This window comes from Ambystoma mexicanum, chromosome 6p (genome assembly GCF_040938575.1).
Source record: "Ambystoma mexicanum isolate Mex_15411 chromosome 6p, UKY_AmexF1_1, whole genome shotgun sequence".
Taxonomy (NCBI): domain Eukaryota; kingdom Metazoa; phylum Chordata; class Amphibia; order Caudata; family Ambystomatidae; genus Ambystoma; species Ambystoma mexicanum.
The window spans coordinates 78,490,078-78,507,633 of NC_090935.1; the positions used below are offsets into that span (position 1 = coordinate 78,490,078).

The 17,556-nt window shown below is 40.7% G+C and overlaps 1 protein-coding gene across 1 annotated transcript in view; it reads left to right on the top strand.

Annotated features, from left to right (window-relative positions):
- Positions 1-17,556, top strand: part of LOC138510676 (vomeronasal type-2 receptor 26-like) — a 236,911-nt gene that overhangs the window by 113,122 nt on the left and 106,233 nt on the right. The window contains exon 8 of the mRNA XM_069626456.1: positions 17,084-17,347. Within this exon, the coding sequence (XP_069482557.1) occupies positions 17,084-17,347 (264 nt within the window). The remainder of the gene's footprint in view (positions 1-17,083; positions 17,348-17,556) is intronic.

The following is a 17,556-nucleotide window of genomic DNA, read 5'->3' on the forward strand; positions in this document are numbered from 1 at the left end:
GTTCTGTCCTTGTTGAGCGATGTCTTGAGAGCAGAGGATGTGGTGATTAATCGGATTATATTTGTGCCTATCTCTAATCCAATTTGTGTACTTGTCTTCCTTTCTATCTGTCATCATCTCCTTGGTGTTTTACTAAACTATTATGCACAGTAGTACATTTTAGAAGACATAGTGAATATGCCTGGTCATTAATCTCAATACTATATATTTGATGGGCAATACCCTAACCATGGAAAGGCAGCTTTAGGTCTTAACATCTGTTCGTACACTGGGTCTTCTGCACAATTTATGGGTTATGCATCCACTCTATCTTTATTTGTGGACAGTTAAAATGTTTGATTCTATGGGTGTGATCTATGGGTGTGATATGCTGCGGTGGTTGAGGCCAGGGCCTAGCGTCTTGGTGCATGGCCGAAGGCCGTAGGCCATGCACCCAAAACTCTAGGCCCTGGCCACAACTTTTTTGTAATTTAGTAGTTAGTTTTGTTAGTGGTTTCATTCTGTTTAACACTAAAAAAAATAACTTCCTTTTTAGAAGGATTGCACTGTCTATCAAAGCTTCTAAGATTAATTTTCTACGGTAGGTTTTAAAGGTTGTGCATGATTTGTCTCCTGTTTTTATAAGATTCTGAAGGACTCTGTGGTGGAACATTTTTGCTAAAATACTTTTTTTGGTATGGTTAGTTGCCACGACATCAAGATTAATAGGAGCAGTGTTAGCAGTAGTGGTAGCTGAATTCTTGTTAATCACTTTCTGTTTCGTTTTACATTTTGATAGAGGAGGCAAAGTTTCTGTACTGGAAGCTTGTTTTGTTTTGGTTAATGACTGTATTAGTTGTTTTGTTTGAACTTTTTGTACACATTCTGCTAGAGATGGATGCTTATTTTGGACACTTTTATTTCATTTGCCGTACTTCTGCATTTCTTTCTACGGACTTGCTTTTTGGTAGGCATTCTTTGGGGTCTGTTGAAAAAAACAAGAAGGTATGGGTTGGGCTGTTCTACAATGTATGTGTGCTGTGTGCATGAGTGTCTGAGTATGATGCTAAGGATGTATGTGGTGGTGTGTGATTGTGCGTTGGGCGGCTACTAGTTGGGAAGGCTATTCTTCTATTTGTGTGTTACTATTCTGGGGTTCAGATGACAGTAGAAAGTAGGCTAGTGGTGAGGAGAAGCACTAATACTGAATCTAATGGTATAGAATTAAAACAGTTCTTTGTTCTGTAATACTAACATTCTAGGGGCTTAGTTATGTCATTTGTGCGACGAAAAACAGGGATTTGTGCGCCATTTTGCTAATCCCTGTTTAACAAATGTTTTTCGGCGCACAAATCTCATGAATCAACCCCACAGTGTGTTTGATTAACAGTAAGAATATTATGGTAGTATTGTACGTACTCTTTTTGTGTGGAATGAGCAGGTTTCTTCTGAGTTGTTGTTTGTACTTCAGATGCTGCTGCTTTTCAGGAGAGTGGTCTTCACTGCAATAGTAAAAGAAAGAAGTTAGTAATTTTGTGTGTTTATAGCACTGATGTTAATTTAGACATTGATTTGTATGTTTCTGTACTAGTATTCGTGTTTCATATCTGAACATAGTGTGTGCATGCAATTTCCTTTGACTATGTGCAGTCTTTATATTTTACTTTAAATATGTTAGTTCAACATGATTTGCAAATGAGTAGAATAGTAAGTGTATGAAAGTCACTTGGATTCTTAAGGCTGTGTTATTGAATGTTAGGAGATAGAAGAAATAATGATATACTTATTTTGCAATTTTTATAAGGTAAATGGCAGAAACTGTATACAAAAGCATTGGAATGTATGCATTTCTGAAGGTGTGGGTAATAAAGCAGAAGGATTTGATTTGCAGGCAGTGGTGTTATTTCAGCTGGGAGCTTTTCAATGATAGGGGGTCATTAAGAGTCAGGTGGTAAGGGATACTGGGCACCGGTAAGGAGACCGGTGCCAGTAATCCCTTACCGCCCGATTCCGAGGTCCCTTGGAGGGAAACGTAAGGAACGTGTGGTCTGACCACACGTCCCTTACGGGTCCCGCTAAGGGACCAGGGCGCTAATAACGTGCTTGCCATTCGCGAGCCCGTTATTAGCCCCCTCCCCATTCCCATTGAGCCCTTACGGGGGCTCAAATGGGATTGGGGAATGCTTTGTTCAATGGGGACTTACCGGTCCCGGCAGGGTCGGACTGCACCGGTAAGTCCCCATTGAACAAGACTGGTGCTGGACACGTTATTGGAGGCAGCCATTGCGCAAATAGCACCATGGCTACCTCCAATCTCGGAATGAGGCCCATAGTGTCTATATGTGTGAGTGTATAAAGATGCATGACCTTATCCTGGCTGTGTGTAATTTTATAATACACTACTAAGTGTTTTTCTACAATTATACTGTTATTTCTCCCATCTTTTAATATTATAATTTTTTAGATAGCTGTGTGTGTAAAAAAAATTTAGAAAGCAGACAGTTTTGGAAGTGACCGTTGGTTATAGCAGATGGGAAAAATTACAGTAAGTTTGTTTTATAGGTTATACAGGTTAAGTGGCAGTTACTCTGTTTATATGCATTCATAAGAGTTGTACATGTACTGTGCAGAAAATATGCATACCTGTAGTTTGTATTCATGCATGTGGATATGCATGCAGCTGCAAGTAGAAATCTTGGAGACTTGTAGAGTAGTTTTTGTAGTAGGTGCTTTCCAATGATATGAGACTTGTACGCAGAGTGATCAAGAGTACATTTGAAGTGCGGAACACTGATGATGGAGTTAGATGTAGAGGTCTTGGATGTGATTGGTGGATGGTTTTGTAACTGCTTAGCTGTAGCCAATGAGGGAATGGCACAGAGAGTGATGTGGAAAGGGTAGAAGGGATGTCTAAAAGTTACACGTTCCGCGGACAATGCCGCTGTCCGCGGTCAGGGCGTGCCACATCCAGGGTTTTCCAGAAAATCCAGCATGGAAAGGGGACTGTAGAGATCGGCCAATCAGATGTTGAGGCTGTGGATTCGTGTTGAAAGAGACTGTGTGTAGTGAAGGTGGAGAAAGTCAGGGCATGGGTGTAATTTTAGGGGGGACAGGGGTGTTTGTCCCCCCCATCTTTCAAGGCACACCATTTTGTCCCCATTAATTTGGCTGGGGCACCTTTTATTCAGATGTCATGTCCCCCCCAACTTTTTCAGCAAAGTTACTCCACTGAGTCAGGGTGTTGGTTCTTGGAGATATGCTTTTGCATGGTTTACAGCAGTATGCTCAATGCAGGCATGTGGAAAACAATTTTGATGTTAAAGGAGTGCAGGTTGTGTAGAGCACTGTGCCTGATTGCAATGTACAGGGAATTGTAGAATTTGTTGAAGATATGGGCAGGATGAACAGTCCCCGATGTGGTAGTTTTGCACTATGGTGCTTTCCATTTGGGCTATGTGAGTGCCCCTACTTTGTTGGCAGATTTGGAACACTTGGTTCAAGCAGTAATGAACATCTTTCCAAATGCCAAAGTATTTTTTTCTGGATTAGTACCTAGGGCAATATGGGACAATAGTTCTGTTTTTTGTCCTCAACAAAATATTGCTAGGTGTGCAATCAACCGAGGCATGTGTGCTTTCATGCTAAGAGCTGGTATGTTCTTCTGTAATAATGAGAATATTGATTCCAGTAATGCTGTTTATTTTAAAGAAGATGGCATTTCCTTTTATGGGAAATGCCATTCTGTTTTGGAATGTAAGGGTTGCTTTGGAGAAGGTTATGTGAAGATTTTAGGTGTAAAGTAAGAAAACAAAAATACAAAATAACAGGTGTCTGTCAAGCATCTGTAAAAAAAAAAAAAACGGCACTTTTCAGAGCCAACCTCAAAGGGGAAATGGGGCACACTATTTAAATTTACATTCACCACGCTCAGATTTTCGATATGTCCGCAGACATGGCGGTAGTCCGCGGACAGCGCGTATTACATACAGGGATTTTGGGGTGGAGAGGCATGCAAATTAGAATGAGCAGAGCAAGGGATTGGTCAGTAAAGTTTACTGGGTGTGTTGTGTATGGAGAGAGTTTGTCAGAAAGTCTTTTTCCTGAGAGAAGACTAGATAGCTATGGCTGTGTGTTTCAGAAAACAGATTATCTGGATTTAGGGACACTCATGGATACATTGGTTGGAGGTGCATGCAGAACGCTGCGGAGTAGCTACAGATCTTGGATTCTCTCAATCAGTGATGTCATCAATGACATTTGTGATGTCATCTTTGATGTCCTGGGTGTTAGTCTTAGCAATGCACGGTGGTGGCACGAGTTATGGTTGCTTAGCTTACCATAACTAGTGAATTTCAGGGGGTTTTCGGTTTTACTTTCAACCATAACGTCCCTTTAACAATGTTTTTTTACTGAATGTCATAGGTTTTTAGTAGCGCAACTTAACCATAACGTCCCTTTAACAAAGTTGTTTTACTGAATACATTATATAGTTATTTCTTTACGATCGGAGCATTTTGTTGTACATCGTTTGATTGACCCAGTACCTTTTCATAATAGGGGTCCCTTTTATCTGTGTAGAGCCATTTTCAGTGAAGCCATTTATGATTGACCTGAGTTATTCGGCAATAGGATTATTAATGGGAACACCTTAAAACAATTTAGTGGTCAGCAATCTCTTTTGGGGCACCAGATTGCTCACTGTTGTTTACCAGTGGATTACATTAAGTGGGTTCAAGCACTGTGAAGCAATGTAGCATTGTAGATGGCAGTGTTTTTTTAGTGGTCAGAAGTGCTCGACTTTATGTGTGCTGTTTATGAGACACAAGTTGAGCCCATTTCTACAGGTCATTTATAGAAAGTGCTCATCATAGCGCTGTCTGTGCTGAACTGGTCTTTTTTCTTTTATTGTATTGTATTGTATTGTTTATTTATTTATAGAGCGCACTGGGCTGTTAGGCATTTGGACGCTTGTGAAAAATCTTAAATTACAGTTACATAAATATCTTACATCTCTTATGTTACAGTTACAGGTTATTGTTGCATGATTTTTACAATTCTTATGTTACAGTTACAGGCATATTTTACAAGTTACATACAGGATATTAGGAAATATTTACATTTATCAGAGGTATAAAGAGAATTAGAACAAGGCAAGTGGAGGGTGATGTCTTGGAAACCGGAGAGGTGTCAGCAGTTGTTAGTTTGTAGCCAGAGTTTAACATTGGTTTTGAACAAGTGAAAGGAGGGAATGGCTCTAAGTGGATCCGGGATAGAGTTCCATAGATTTGCAGCCAATACTGGGAAGCTTGAACCTCCTGTTCTTTTCAGATTAAAATTTGGGATTCTGATGCTGTTAGTTTGGGCCTTTCTAATGGGGCGTACAGATGTGTACCTAATAAATTTCTCAGTGAGGTAAGCAGGTGCTTTGTTATTAAGGCAGTTGTGTGTAATGTTCAGGGTTTTAAGTTTGATACTGTCATTGATGGACAGCCAGTTAACGGTTCTTCTTTGGTCAGAGATATGTTGTCCTTTGGGAATGCCTAGTGCTGTTCTGTGGGCGTTGTTTTGCAAGGGTTGGAGTTTTGGGTGTTGTGTTTGCTAGTGCCTAGATACAGTGCGTTACAATAATCTAGTTTAGATAGGATAAGGGCTCGTGCAATAGTGATGCAGCTGTCCATAGACATAAATGATTTACATGCGTGAATAAGCTTGCAAGTGTAACTGGTTGCGGAGGCTGTGGCATTCACTTGCTTGTTAAGGTTGAGAGCTGAGTCTAAGTAGAATCCTAATGTTTTAACTTCCTTGGCTACATTGATTTTGATACTATCAATAATGATGTATTTGTATAGGTGGGGGAGTTTGTTTAATTTACTAGTTGATCCAATTACTAAAAGCTCGGTTTTATCGTCGTTAATACATAATCCGTGTGTGGCCATTCAAGTTTGAATGATTTGGTAAATTTTGTTTATGAGGATGGAATCTTTGTCGTAATCTCCTTGGATTGGGAAAAGGATCTGGGTGTTATCAGCATGATTAGTATATGAGACACCCAGTCTGTCCATAATATCAAAGAGGGGTTTTGTAAAAATATTATACAAAGTAGGGGAGACGCATGACGCCTGAGGAACACCACAGGTGATGGGAACTGGGTCAGCGGCTAAGATAGGCAAGAAAGACTCCTATGGTTCTATTATCCAGGAATGAATTTATCCATGCCGTGGCCTTAGTAGAGAAGTTGGCAGCTGATTTAAGATGGTTCCAGAGCACTTTATGATCTACCAAGTCGAAAGCGGCTGATAGATCTAGGAGTAGAAGAATGGATATGTCTCCTTTGTCTCTACGCTCATCTAGTTGGTTTTTGAGATCAAGGAGGGATGTCTCGGTTCCATGTATCGGTCTGAATCCGTATTGTCTAGTGCCCAGTAGGTTATTAATCTCCATGTAGGCTTGGATCTGTAGATAGGCAGCTTTATCTAAGATTTTCAGAAGGAACAGAACTGTTGTTATGGGTCTGTAATTAGTAGGGACATTGGGGTCTAGGTTAGTTTTTTTTAGGAGGGGTAGTATCCAGGCATCTTTGAGGTTGGTGGGCACAGAACATGATTTGAAGGAGGAGTTGATAAAGGAGGTGACGACAGGGGCTAGTTCTTGAGCAGCGATAATAGGGGCCAGACATGTGTCACCAAGACAGCAAGAAGGTTTAAGTGATGTAATGATATGCTTAGCTTCTACAATGGAAATAGCTCTAAAGTTAAATTGGTTGTGTGGTTTAGTTTGGTTGACGCGAGTTCCTGTAGGATGGCTTCTTGAGTGGAGAGTGCAATGTTGTGGAGGGAGGATCTTTTGGCAGAGATTATGTCTTGTAACATAGTGATTTTATTGCATGGGTCATTTTGAATGTTGCTACACCACATTTTATCTTTGGTTCAGGAGTCTATGGGTGAGATAGGGGATTCTAGTTCTCTAAGGATGGTGAAGATTTCCCTAGTGTTGGAATTTGCGTTTTTAATTCTATCATTAAAGGTCTCTTTGATCGCCTGAATGATTTGTTTCTTGTAACTATTGGTGAGGGTAGTGAGGAGATTTTTGTTATGAAGGGTGTATTTTTTTTCCATCAGGTTTCTGCTTGTCTTTTCTCTTTGCGCAAGGATTTTAGGCTTGGGGTGAACCAAGTGTTAAGGTGGGGTGAGGTTTAGATTTACTTAGTTTAAGTGGCTCTATGAAGTCCATAGCTGAGTTGATAGTGTTGTTATACAAGTCAACCAGATCATTAGGGTTGGTGATGAGATTGGAGTCATTGGTGATGGGCTGAATCAGAGGGAGGAGATTTGTGACTGTTGTGTTTTTTTTTACAACTTGTAAGGTCTGGAGGTGCTGGTAGTTTGGTTGTTTTAGATTGAGGTAAGTCGGAGATGGTCAAAAAGATCAGATGATGATCAGTCCATACACATGGCTCAATAGCCGTTATGATGGAGGTGCAGTTAATATCTGTCACCCAGTCCAGAGTACAGCCTTTGACATGTGTTAGGCCGTTGTTTTGGATGGTCGGGCTTGCTTCCAATATTGTGTTGGATAGGATTGTGGCATTAGAGTCTTTAGGGTCATTATATCCTAAGTTGAAGTCACCAAGTAGGGTGATTTGAGTCCCCGGTTTAGCATTGGTGTTAAGAAGGGTGGTTATGTCTTCTTCAAAAGAACCTAGTGAGCCTGGAGGTCTATAGATGAGGTGCACAGTGAGTGAGGCAGAGATACCTAATTTGAGGGAGAGTAGTTCTGCTGAGGGCATAGACATATGATCTACTTATTTTATAGTGAAGTCAACTCTGCAGATGAAGGCTATACCACCTCCTTTGGAGGTTTCTCTGTCCTTTCTAAAGATGGTGAAGTTAGGAGGAATGGCGAGCATTAAGGCTGGACCAGCCGCTTTGTGCAGCCATGTTTCAGTTACTGCTAGGAAATTGAGCTGGTTGTAGATGATGATATCTGCAATTTCGGAGGCATGGGCAATCAATGATCTAGCGTTGATGAGGCCTCCCTTAAGGTTCTGTGTTTCTTTCAAGGTAACACTGGTGTGGTCAATGCAGATAAGGGTTTTGGATGATTAAGAGCAAGCTTTCTGACTATAGCTAGGTGTTTGGGAGAATTCTCATTTATGGCTAATTTCCCTCACCTAGTGAGTGCCTCAGCAGCTTTGCTGGATTTCTAGGGTTTATTTTTTTCCACCTGGTAAGAGTGTGAACCCTTCCCCCACTCTTACATGTGTTTTGCTATGTGTATTTCTACAGTTTGTGTGATCTTGGGCTCTGGAGCTACACCACTCCATGAGCCCCACTTTTTGTGTGTGTTACACAGCACCTTCAGTGCAGTGACACAGGGTTGTGTTTGAGACTTCCCATTGGCTCAATTTATCTGCATTCTCCACCCCAGCAGGCCTCTACCAATTTAAGGTAATGCCTTTTGGACTAAAGAATGCACCTGCTACATTTCAGAGGATGGTCAATCATGTTCTGAAAGAGATGGAGGACTTCCGCATGGCATACTTGGATGACATTGCAGTGTTCAGCCCTACATGGAAAGAACATATTGATTACCTAGGGTATGTTTTGCAGGCTCTTGAGCAGTCCCATCTGACCATGAAGGCAAGTAAATGTCAAATTGGTCAGAGCAAAGTGGTCTACCTTGGACATGAGGTAGGAGGAGGTGAAATAAGGCCATTGCCTAGTAAAGTACATGCTGTACAAAACTGGGCCAACCCTACTACTCAAACCCAAGTGAGAGCCTTCCTAGGTCTCACTGAGTATTACAGGAACTTCATAGAGAACTATGGGTCCATAGCTTCTCCCTTGAATGTTATCTTCTCTCCAAAATTTCCTAAAAAGGTCAGATGGAATGAGGAGTGCACTCAAGCCTTTGAAGGCCTGAAGAAAGCCCTTTGTCAAGCTCCAGTCCTAAGAGCTCCTGACTACCACCAACCCTTCATTGTACAAAATGATGTTTCAAACGCAGGTATAGGTGCAGTCCTTAGTCAACTGGATGAGAAAGGTAGGCAACATCCCATTTTTTTAATTAGCAGGAAGTTAAAGGATCCTGAGACAAGGTGGGCAACAATAGAAAGCACATGTTTTGCTATTATGTGGTCACTGAAGAAGTTTCGACCATACTTGTATGGATCTACTTTCATTATTCAGACTGACCACCAACCCTTGAGATGGCTGATGCAAATGAAAGGGGAAAACCCCAAACTACTAAGATGCTCAATCTGCCTGCAAGGGTTTGATTTTACCATTGAGCACAGAGCAGCAAGTCACCACCAAAATGCTGATGGTCTCTATAGGATGTTTATTACCAACTAGAGGTATGAGATCTATTCAGGAGTGGATTAAATCCTCTTGTCCCTTAGTCTGGGGGGGGGCGAGTGTTAGGGAAAATTCTCATTTATGGCTAATTTCCCTCACCTAGTGAGTCCCTCAGCAGCTTTGCTGGATTTCCGGGGTTTATTTTTGTCCACCTGGTAAGAGTGTGAACCTTTCCCCCACTCTTAAATGGGTTTTTCTATGTGTAGTTCTACGGTTTGTGTGATCTTGGGCTCTGGAGCTACACCACTCCATGAGCCCCACTTTTTGTGTGTGTTACAATGCACCTTCAGTGCAGTGACACAGGGTTGTCTTTGATACTTCCCACTGACTCCATTTTTCTGGGGCTGACTGCTGTCCCCCAGATACAGGTAAAGTTGCCATTTACTTTATGTAGTCATTTAAACTGCAGACCCAATACGCCCCATCCTACATGGAGTATTGGAAGGGGTTGATTCCTACTCCTTTTTGTCTGCGACTCTTGGAGCTTTGTTTCGCTCCCTTAACACTCAGACTTGGCTTGTGGCAGTGGTATCAACCCTATCTTTTCTACCGCGATTATACTACATAAATGTGGTACTGTTTTAGGCTACTATATTAGTCTCAAACATAAACCCGCTTGACCAAATACTCTTTCGTGTGGCTCTGGTCGGGTTTAGCCGCCATTTCTTTGTGTTAATATCCTTCTTGTGTTTTACTTTGTGTGGCAAACCAGTTTTGCCTTCTTTTTTCGCCAACCTTTGGCGGGCTTCTACGAAGAAGCCCTCATTTGGCGTCTGGGAGTCTAGGTGGGCTGAATGTGAGGGAAGGGTTTAGTCACCCCCTGCACAGGGTCTCCTTGGAGACCCAAGTTGCACTTTGTGTCCATTGGCTGGAGGGGTTGTCCGGGCTGGACAACCCCCCTGCTGTGTTATTGACAGGCAGGCTGTGTGAATGGGGGATTTTCCGCATAAAAGTCAGGACTCTTGGGCTGGAAGTCAGAGTCGCCACTGGAACTACAAGAACAAAGAGAAGCAGAGAAGAAGATGGCTGCTGCACCTCCCGAGTCCCGGTGAAGTCCTGCTGCAGTCCTGAGATATCTACCCTTCAACGAGAGAGGAGATCCAGTCTGGATTCGTCTTCCCTGAGCCTGGTGGGATCAACCAGCTCACCTTTCTACAGCCAGAGAATCCTCTCCTGGGTCGAAATCGCTGCACAAAGCTGTAGTGGTCCGGATAGCCATCAGAAGAGCCCTCTCCTGTTTCAAAGGAGAGCACCTTTTATTCACCGTTGCTTTGCTGCTGCTGGCCTCAATCCCTGGGTAGTGCAGATCGCTCCAGACGTCCTCCTTCTTGTCCCCACGACTGAAGCTCCAGGAACCATGAGTCTGCAGGAATTACCAGGAACAACTGCCGTGGCACCAGCGTTTCTTCATTTGAATAAGGTACTGTGTCAATTTGGTTGTTCTCTCCGTCCAAACTTGAGGAATCGGGGTGAACCCTTTTCCTTGCCGAAGGCTTGTCCTTTCTTCCTTCCCTCTTAGAACTTTTGCCTCCTTTTGACAATATCCAAGTACTCCTGGCAACGTTAATCTCAAACTGTTCTATCGTGTGATCCTGGGCAACAGAGCCCTGCTTCATTTGACACTGGCGCAGGCCTATTGACTTTATCTGTATTTCAGAACACGTCCTCTGATGTTAGTGCCTTGACAAAAGTATTGCCTATGATTTTTCTCCACTATTCCCTGTTTTTTATTCAATGTGCTAATGGTGTTTGACTACGGTTACAATTCTTCCTGCGGCTAAGCTTTTCTTTCGTAAGACCGAACAGTCATTACTGTCAAAAAGTGAGTGTTTTTAACCCCCGGTAACGTCTTTTGTTTCACAACACCGGTCTGTCAAATCCTAAATGTACTTAACTTGAATTGACCTAAACCAAAGGAATTGGTTGTGTGTAGTATATTTTAGAGAGTGGTTTTGTTTAATAGAAGTGAAGTGTTTTGTGAACAGATGGTTTAAACATAAATGTACTTATATTTTTTAACCAGAAACCTTGAGTCAGTGTTTGCTTTAGTCACAGTAATTGTAGTCCTTTGTGCAATTCCTATTACTGCTCATTTTGCTCTTGAGATAAGTCTGGCTGCTCACCTACTGCTACCACTATAACTGTGTAGTACGGGCTTGTACCAAAGGTGAAATTGTACTGCCACTTGTAGACCTAATCACCTGTAGTGTTCCCTTAGGGTACTGCAGAGGATTCTGCCTAACACTAGGTTTACTTATGATATGATATGATATAATATGATAGGTTATAGAGGGGTCGAACGGTACTCATGTAGATTCCGTCTTGGAGTGACCTTGAGAAAGGTGGGCTTGTGGTGGCTTGGGCATTCTGGATCCTAGTCTAAGGTTTCTTAGAGTAGTGGGGCAGACCTGACTCTGATATGTTCAGGAGATGGGCTCTGAAGACTGTTGGGTTGGGGGCTGGGTATACGTCTTGCTAGACGGTTCCCAAGCTGTCGGGAGTCTATAGTGGATGGCTGCCATTGTAGGTAGGGCAGCAAGTGTGGTAAGGATGGCTAGTAAGCAGGTGGGCAGATTGAGTAGGGGTGAAGTCATATCCAAATTGGTATGGGAAATGACCTGTAGGTGGCAGGTGTAAGGTATAGGAGTGGACTGGTTCAGGAAGGTATCACACAATATTGGGCAAGGCTAGTGCAGTGTGGTCTCAAACAGCATAGTGCCAGGCTAGTACAGTAGGGCACATCAGCTAACACAAGGCTAAGCTAGTACAGTAAGGCACATCTGATAGCGTAGGGCCAAGGCTAGTGCAGTAGGGCACATCAAATAGTGTAGGGCCAGGCTGGTACAGTAGGGCACATTAGCTAACACAAGGCTAGGCTAGCACAATAGAGCACATCGGATAGCGTAGGGCCAAGGCTAGTACAGTAGGGCACATCAGCTAACACAAGGCTAGGCTAGTGCAGTAGGGCACATCAGATAGCATAGGGCAAAGGCTAGTACAATAGGGCACATCAGCTAACACAAGACTAGGCTAGTACAGTAGAGCACATCAGCTAACACAAGGCTAGGCTAGTACAGTAGGGCACATGAGCTAACACAAGGCTAGGCTAGTGCATTAAGGCACATCAGCTAACACAAGGCTAGGCTAGTGCAGTAGGGCACATCAGATAGCGTAGGGCCAAGGCTAGTATAGTAAGGCACATCAGCTAACACAAGACTAGGCTAGTGCAGTGTACAAACAGAAGTCATAGGGGGAGATAGGAATGACATAGTAGCAAAGGCAGGGGTTACAGTTAATGCACAATTTATGGCAAATTATAACGTTTAAGAATATATAGATATGTGTCAAATACCAGAGGCTAGGGTCGGTGTGCAATAATGAATACAGCTCTTAAAAGTTCAGAGTCTCAGGCATGGTCTGCAATAGAGCTTACCAGTTCGGCATGTTCATAATGATGGTGTCGGCAGCATGAACATGTTGAACGGCATGACGGGCGTTCCTGTGGAATGGAAGGGCTTAGCCGAGGGGGCAGGGACATTGTGGAAAAGGTGAAGGGCTCGTGGCCCTAGGCTCGAAAGGCACCAGACAGGCACATGACAGGATTTGTGCCTTAGAAGGTGTCTCTAAATACAAGGAAGGTAGGACAAAGGTAATTGTCAACGGTAACTCTCTATCAAGACGATGTCATACTTTCTTCACAACATGTATTTATTTTTAATGGTTATAGAATAAAGATTTCATAAAATTTGAAACAGTGTACATCATTAATACATTCATCATAAGACTCTGAAGACACAATCCACAATGGTAATGAAAACACAAAAACACACAATCAGTGTTTTCTAAAACGGTATACACATTCATTAATGGGTAAAAACAGCCTATAGGGGTGAATCCTATTAGGTCAAGATTTTTAGATCAATCACGATCTCTAAATATTTTTATATAACCAGTCTAGGATGATTACTGGACTGTAAACTCAACATGTTTCAATCCTCTTGATGGAAGCGGGACTTTCTTCAGGAGTAGTTGTTTAGCAATTTTAGAGTGATGAGAATCTTCTTGTTTACGGATATTAATTCATTGTTAATGGAGCAAACTGTTGACAAAACACCAAGATAAAAGAGAATAAGCATATAGCTAATATTCTCTAGACACTGTTTTGGTGTCGGAGGCAAATCAGGTTTATATTAGTTACCTGAAGTTCCAAGTGTAAATGATCCCTCTAGGGAGGACGGGCGTTGCTTTAATAGATCAGCAGTTTTTCTTCTAGGGTGAATAAATCTTCCCCATATTCCTTAAAATAGGTTAGAAAAATTGGGGACCATTAGGTTTGGCCATGCAACTCAGAGACCAAAAATCAGACTGTACTGACACCCAAAATTATAACATTCAGAATAGAGTTAAGAATTTAGAGTTTTTATCTCTTCTCTATAACGGGAAGTATTTGAGACCATATTCAGTTGTTTCTTACCTCTGTAATTCGAGGTAGCTTCTCCGGAGTTTAGTTTCTATAAATGTCGTGAATTTCGGCGCTTTACAGTAAAGTCTGTGTGGTATGCTTGATTTTACCGGAGACTATCTGTAAATGAGAGTAGAAACCCATCAAGTGAGTCACTTCAGTTCGGTGTATATGTATACAGTTTGCTATTATCCTTGTTCTAATGGATTGGGAATTTATTGAAAAAACTTTTTGACAAACCCTTCTAAAAAGGTATGGGTCATAGAGTATATTTCAATGTAGCATAGTGTTAGTGCTATACTTTAGCTGTGATAGTATTTATCGACATAAATGCCATGGTTTAAGCATATTGGGCTTGTTTCCTCTTACGGGAGGCTAAGGAAATGGATTAATAAACCGTGCATTTACCTGGATCGGTTTCGTGATCATATGTATCCCGGCGAAAATCATTCTGCTTATGTTATCCGCTGGGTTAATTTCATATGTTCTTAAGGAATCTTCTACAGCGTCTGAAAATGCTGGAAAAACGCTGTGTTTTTAGGCGCCATCTTGCATGGATATAAACTGTGTTAACATAGTGTGTTCTCCTTTGGTTATTTGTCCTTTTTTAGTGTTTACCTTTGTTGTCAGAGGTCCTTACCAAATGTTGTAATACGACATCTACATTTCATTAACACCAGGAGGTGCTTTTCATTTAGAAAGACAATGTATAGGCAATAACCATAACATAAAAAATAAAATCCTTTTTGAAAAAGAGCAGAGACAAATTTCTCTCACTCGAAGTGACAAAACCAGTCTCAAGAGTCTATCGAATGGCTTAAAGTTTAACCTGAATCTCGTATTTACATGAGAATCGACCCAGAATGCTAATCAGAGATCAAGTATACCTCAGCACAAGCATTCTATACTTTTCTAAATCAAAAAGATATACATCATTATAAATTTGGCTGTCAGTACAGTCTGATTTTTGGTCTCTGAGTTGCATGGCCAAACCTAATGGTCCCCAATTTTTCTAATCTATTTTAAGGAATATGGGGAAGATGTATTCACCCTAGAAGAAAAACTGCTGATCTATTAAAGCAATGCCCGTCCCCCCTAGAGGGATCATTTACACTTGGAATTTCAGGTAACTAATATAACCCTGATTTGCCTCCGACACCATAATTGTCTAGAGAATATTAGCTATATGCTGATTCTCTTTTATCTTGGTGTTTTGTCAACAGTTTGCTCCATTAACAGTGAATTAATCTCTGTAAACAAGAAGATTCTCATCACTCTAATATTGCTAAACAACTACTCCTGAAGAAAGTCCTGCTACCATCAAGAGGACTGAAACATGTTGAGTTTACAGTCCGGGAATGATCCTAGACTGGTTATAAAAAAATATTTAGAGATTGTTATTGATCTAAAAATCTTGACCTAATAGGATTCACCCCTATAGACTGTTTTTACCCATTAATGAATGTGTATACCATTTTAGAAAACATTGATTGTGTGTTTTTGTGTTTTCATTACCATTGTGGATTGTGTCTTCAGAGTCTTATGATGAATTTATTAATGATGTACACTGTTTCAAATTTTATGAAATCTTTATTCTATAACCATTAAAAATAAATATATTTTGTGAAGAAAGTATGAAATCGTCTTGATAGAGAGTTACTGTTGACAATTACCTTTGTCCTACCTTCATTGTATTTAGAGTTCTCTCAATCCCGAAATTAAGGTAGGACCCCATTCCGCTTTTTTTTTTATTTTTTTTTTTATTAATATAGTGTGTTGTAGTTTCAAAATTAAACTTTTCACACTGACATAGTTGATGTAAAATAACAGAAGAGAAAAATTTGATACATTAAAAGTACATTTCATAGACAAAGAGAAAATAAAACAATAATCTTAGATCATTTCTTTCTTCATAATGGACTTGCCCACATAACTCAAAATTAATCAAATCACGAAAAGGAAAGAACAAAATAATAGATTCTGTTACTAAAAATACAGTCAAGAATATTAATTAAGACAGATTGTAAACATTCTTAATCTATCACATTTTGATAGCTCTGCATTTTCAGCCTAAGTTTCTCTTCAATTTTGAATAGAAATCTAGCCAAAGCACACATAAATTCAATATAAGGATTGTTCATACATTTATACCAAAGTATTTCACGCGACAGAATAGAATTGCCAACAGTTTTGTCTGCCAAATATAAAGTTCTTTCATTGTCAAAATATTTACAGAAAATAACCAGATGTTTTAGGGTTTCACTTTGAGAGGGTATCTCACAAAAGCGACATATATCCGAATCAAATTCCGCTTTAGGAATGGTATTTGGGATCTCCTCCGAATGTATAGTGCCTTAGAAGGTGTGCCTTTGCTGGTGGGCTGGCGTTCGCCTGCCGGCTCGGGATATGCTCCCAAGAAGGGCGAATTGCCCAATCACATCACTTTGCTGAACAGGCGAGGACGTTAGGCCAAAGATTGGCCTAACTTACTTAAATCTTCTCTAAAAATCTTATTTTTTTAGAAGAGAGTGAGAGTGTCTTTCTTTTCTGATTTGTTTTCAATAAGCTTGATACATGTTAATTTCACTAATTAATTAATTGCCAATTTGTATTTACACCCGATTTAAATTCTCCCATGAATATCACATTTGTATGCTTACTCTGATTATTTGCAGTGTGTTTAGCAGCGGAAATGGCCATCAATGTTAAAAACACTGCATATAAACAGAGTAAGCATACAAATACGACTTTAATGTGAGAAGTTAAATCGGAGATAAATGAAAATGTGGTGTTCAATGTATTAGTGAAATTAACATGTATTGCATTTTACCTTTGTGGCAAACAACAATATTTGTTCATCTTTTTCAGTGGAATATGAAAACAAATCTGGCAATGGACATACTGGGCAAAGCCGGGTACTTAAGCTAGTATATCTGTATATCTTGGTATATATCTATATATCATGGTATAATAGGTTCTGTAAACATCACATTTCTATTAGAGAAAACTGGAATATGGCACAAACTGAAATATCACTCTTGCATGACTTCTCTTTTCTATAGTAGAAGATTGACACTGTCTTGGTCCTGTAGCTTAAGAACTGCCGATCAATTAATAATGGAGAAGATTGTCAATAATATGCTGGTTTCAAGGAAATATTGTTACCAAAGGTAGCAGGAAATCCAAGGACTAATGGAATATGTTGCTAGATAAACACATATGCGAACTTAAGTTAGCATTAATTACATCCTTCACCCAAATGACCTAGTGGTTGATGGATCATTAGTTTGAATTCACTTTTGCTTTTTATCAGCTGAACAGGTACCTCCGGAATCTACAATCCAAGACACCTGCTGGAGATGAGTTATCGTTTGATGACAAAGGGGATGTGCCAGCTCAGTATGATATAATGAACACGGTTTACTTTCCAAATGGATCCATGGCAAAGATTGAGGTTGGACGTTATGACTTTGGGGCTCCACCAGGCCATCAACTCTTCATCAAAGACAGCTCCATCCGATGGCACTCTGAGGGGGGCATCATGAGCAAGGTGAGCATGAACTGTTGCTTCTTGTGCACCAGCATGTTATCACCTATATGCTTTTTTATGTATTGTATATGATTCAGGCCTTTACCTTATGTATCATTTATTAGCACAATGTAGAGGACAATGTAGGGTTTTTCAGCCTATCAGTTCATGGCATGGCAGTCCATAACTAAATGGTATTTCACTGCAGTTCACTTAATTGTGCAACTTGT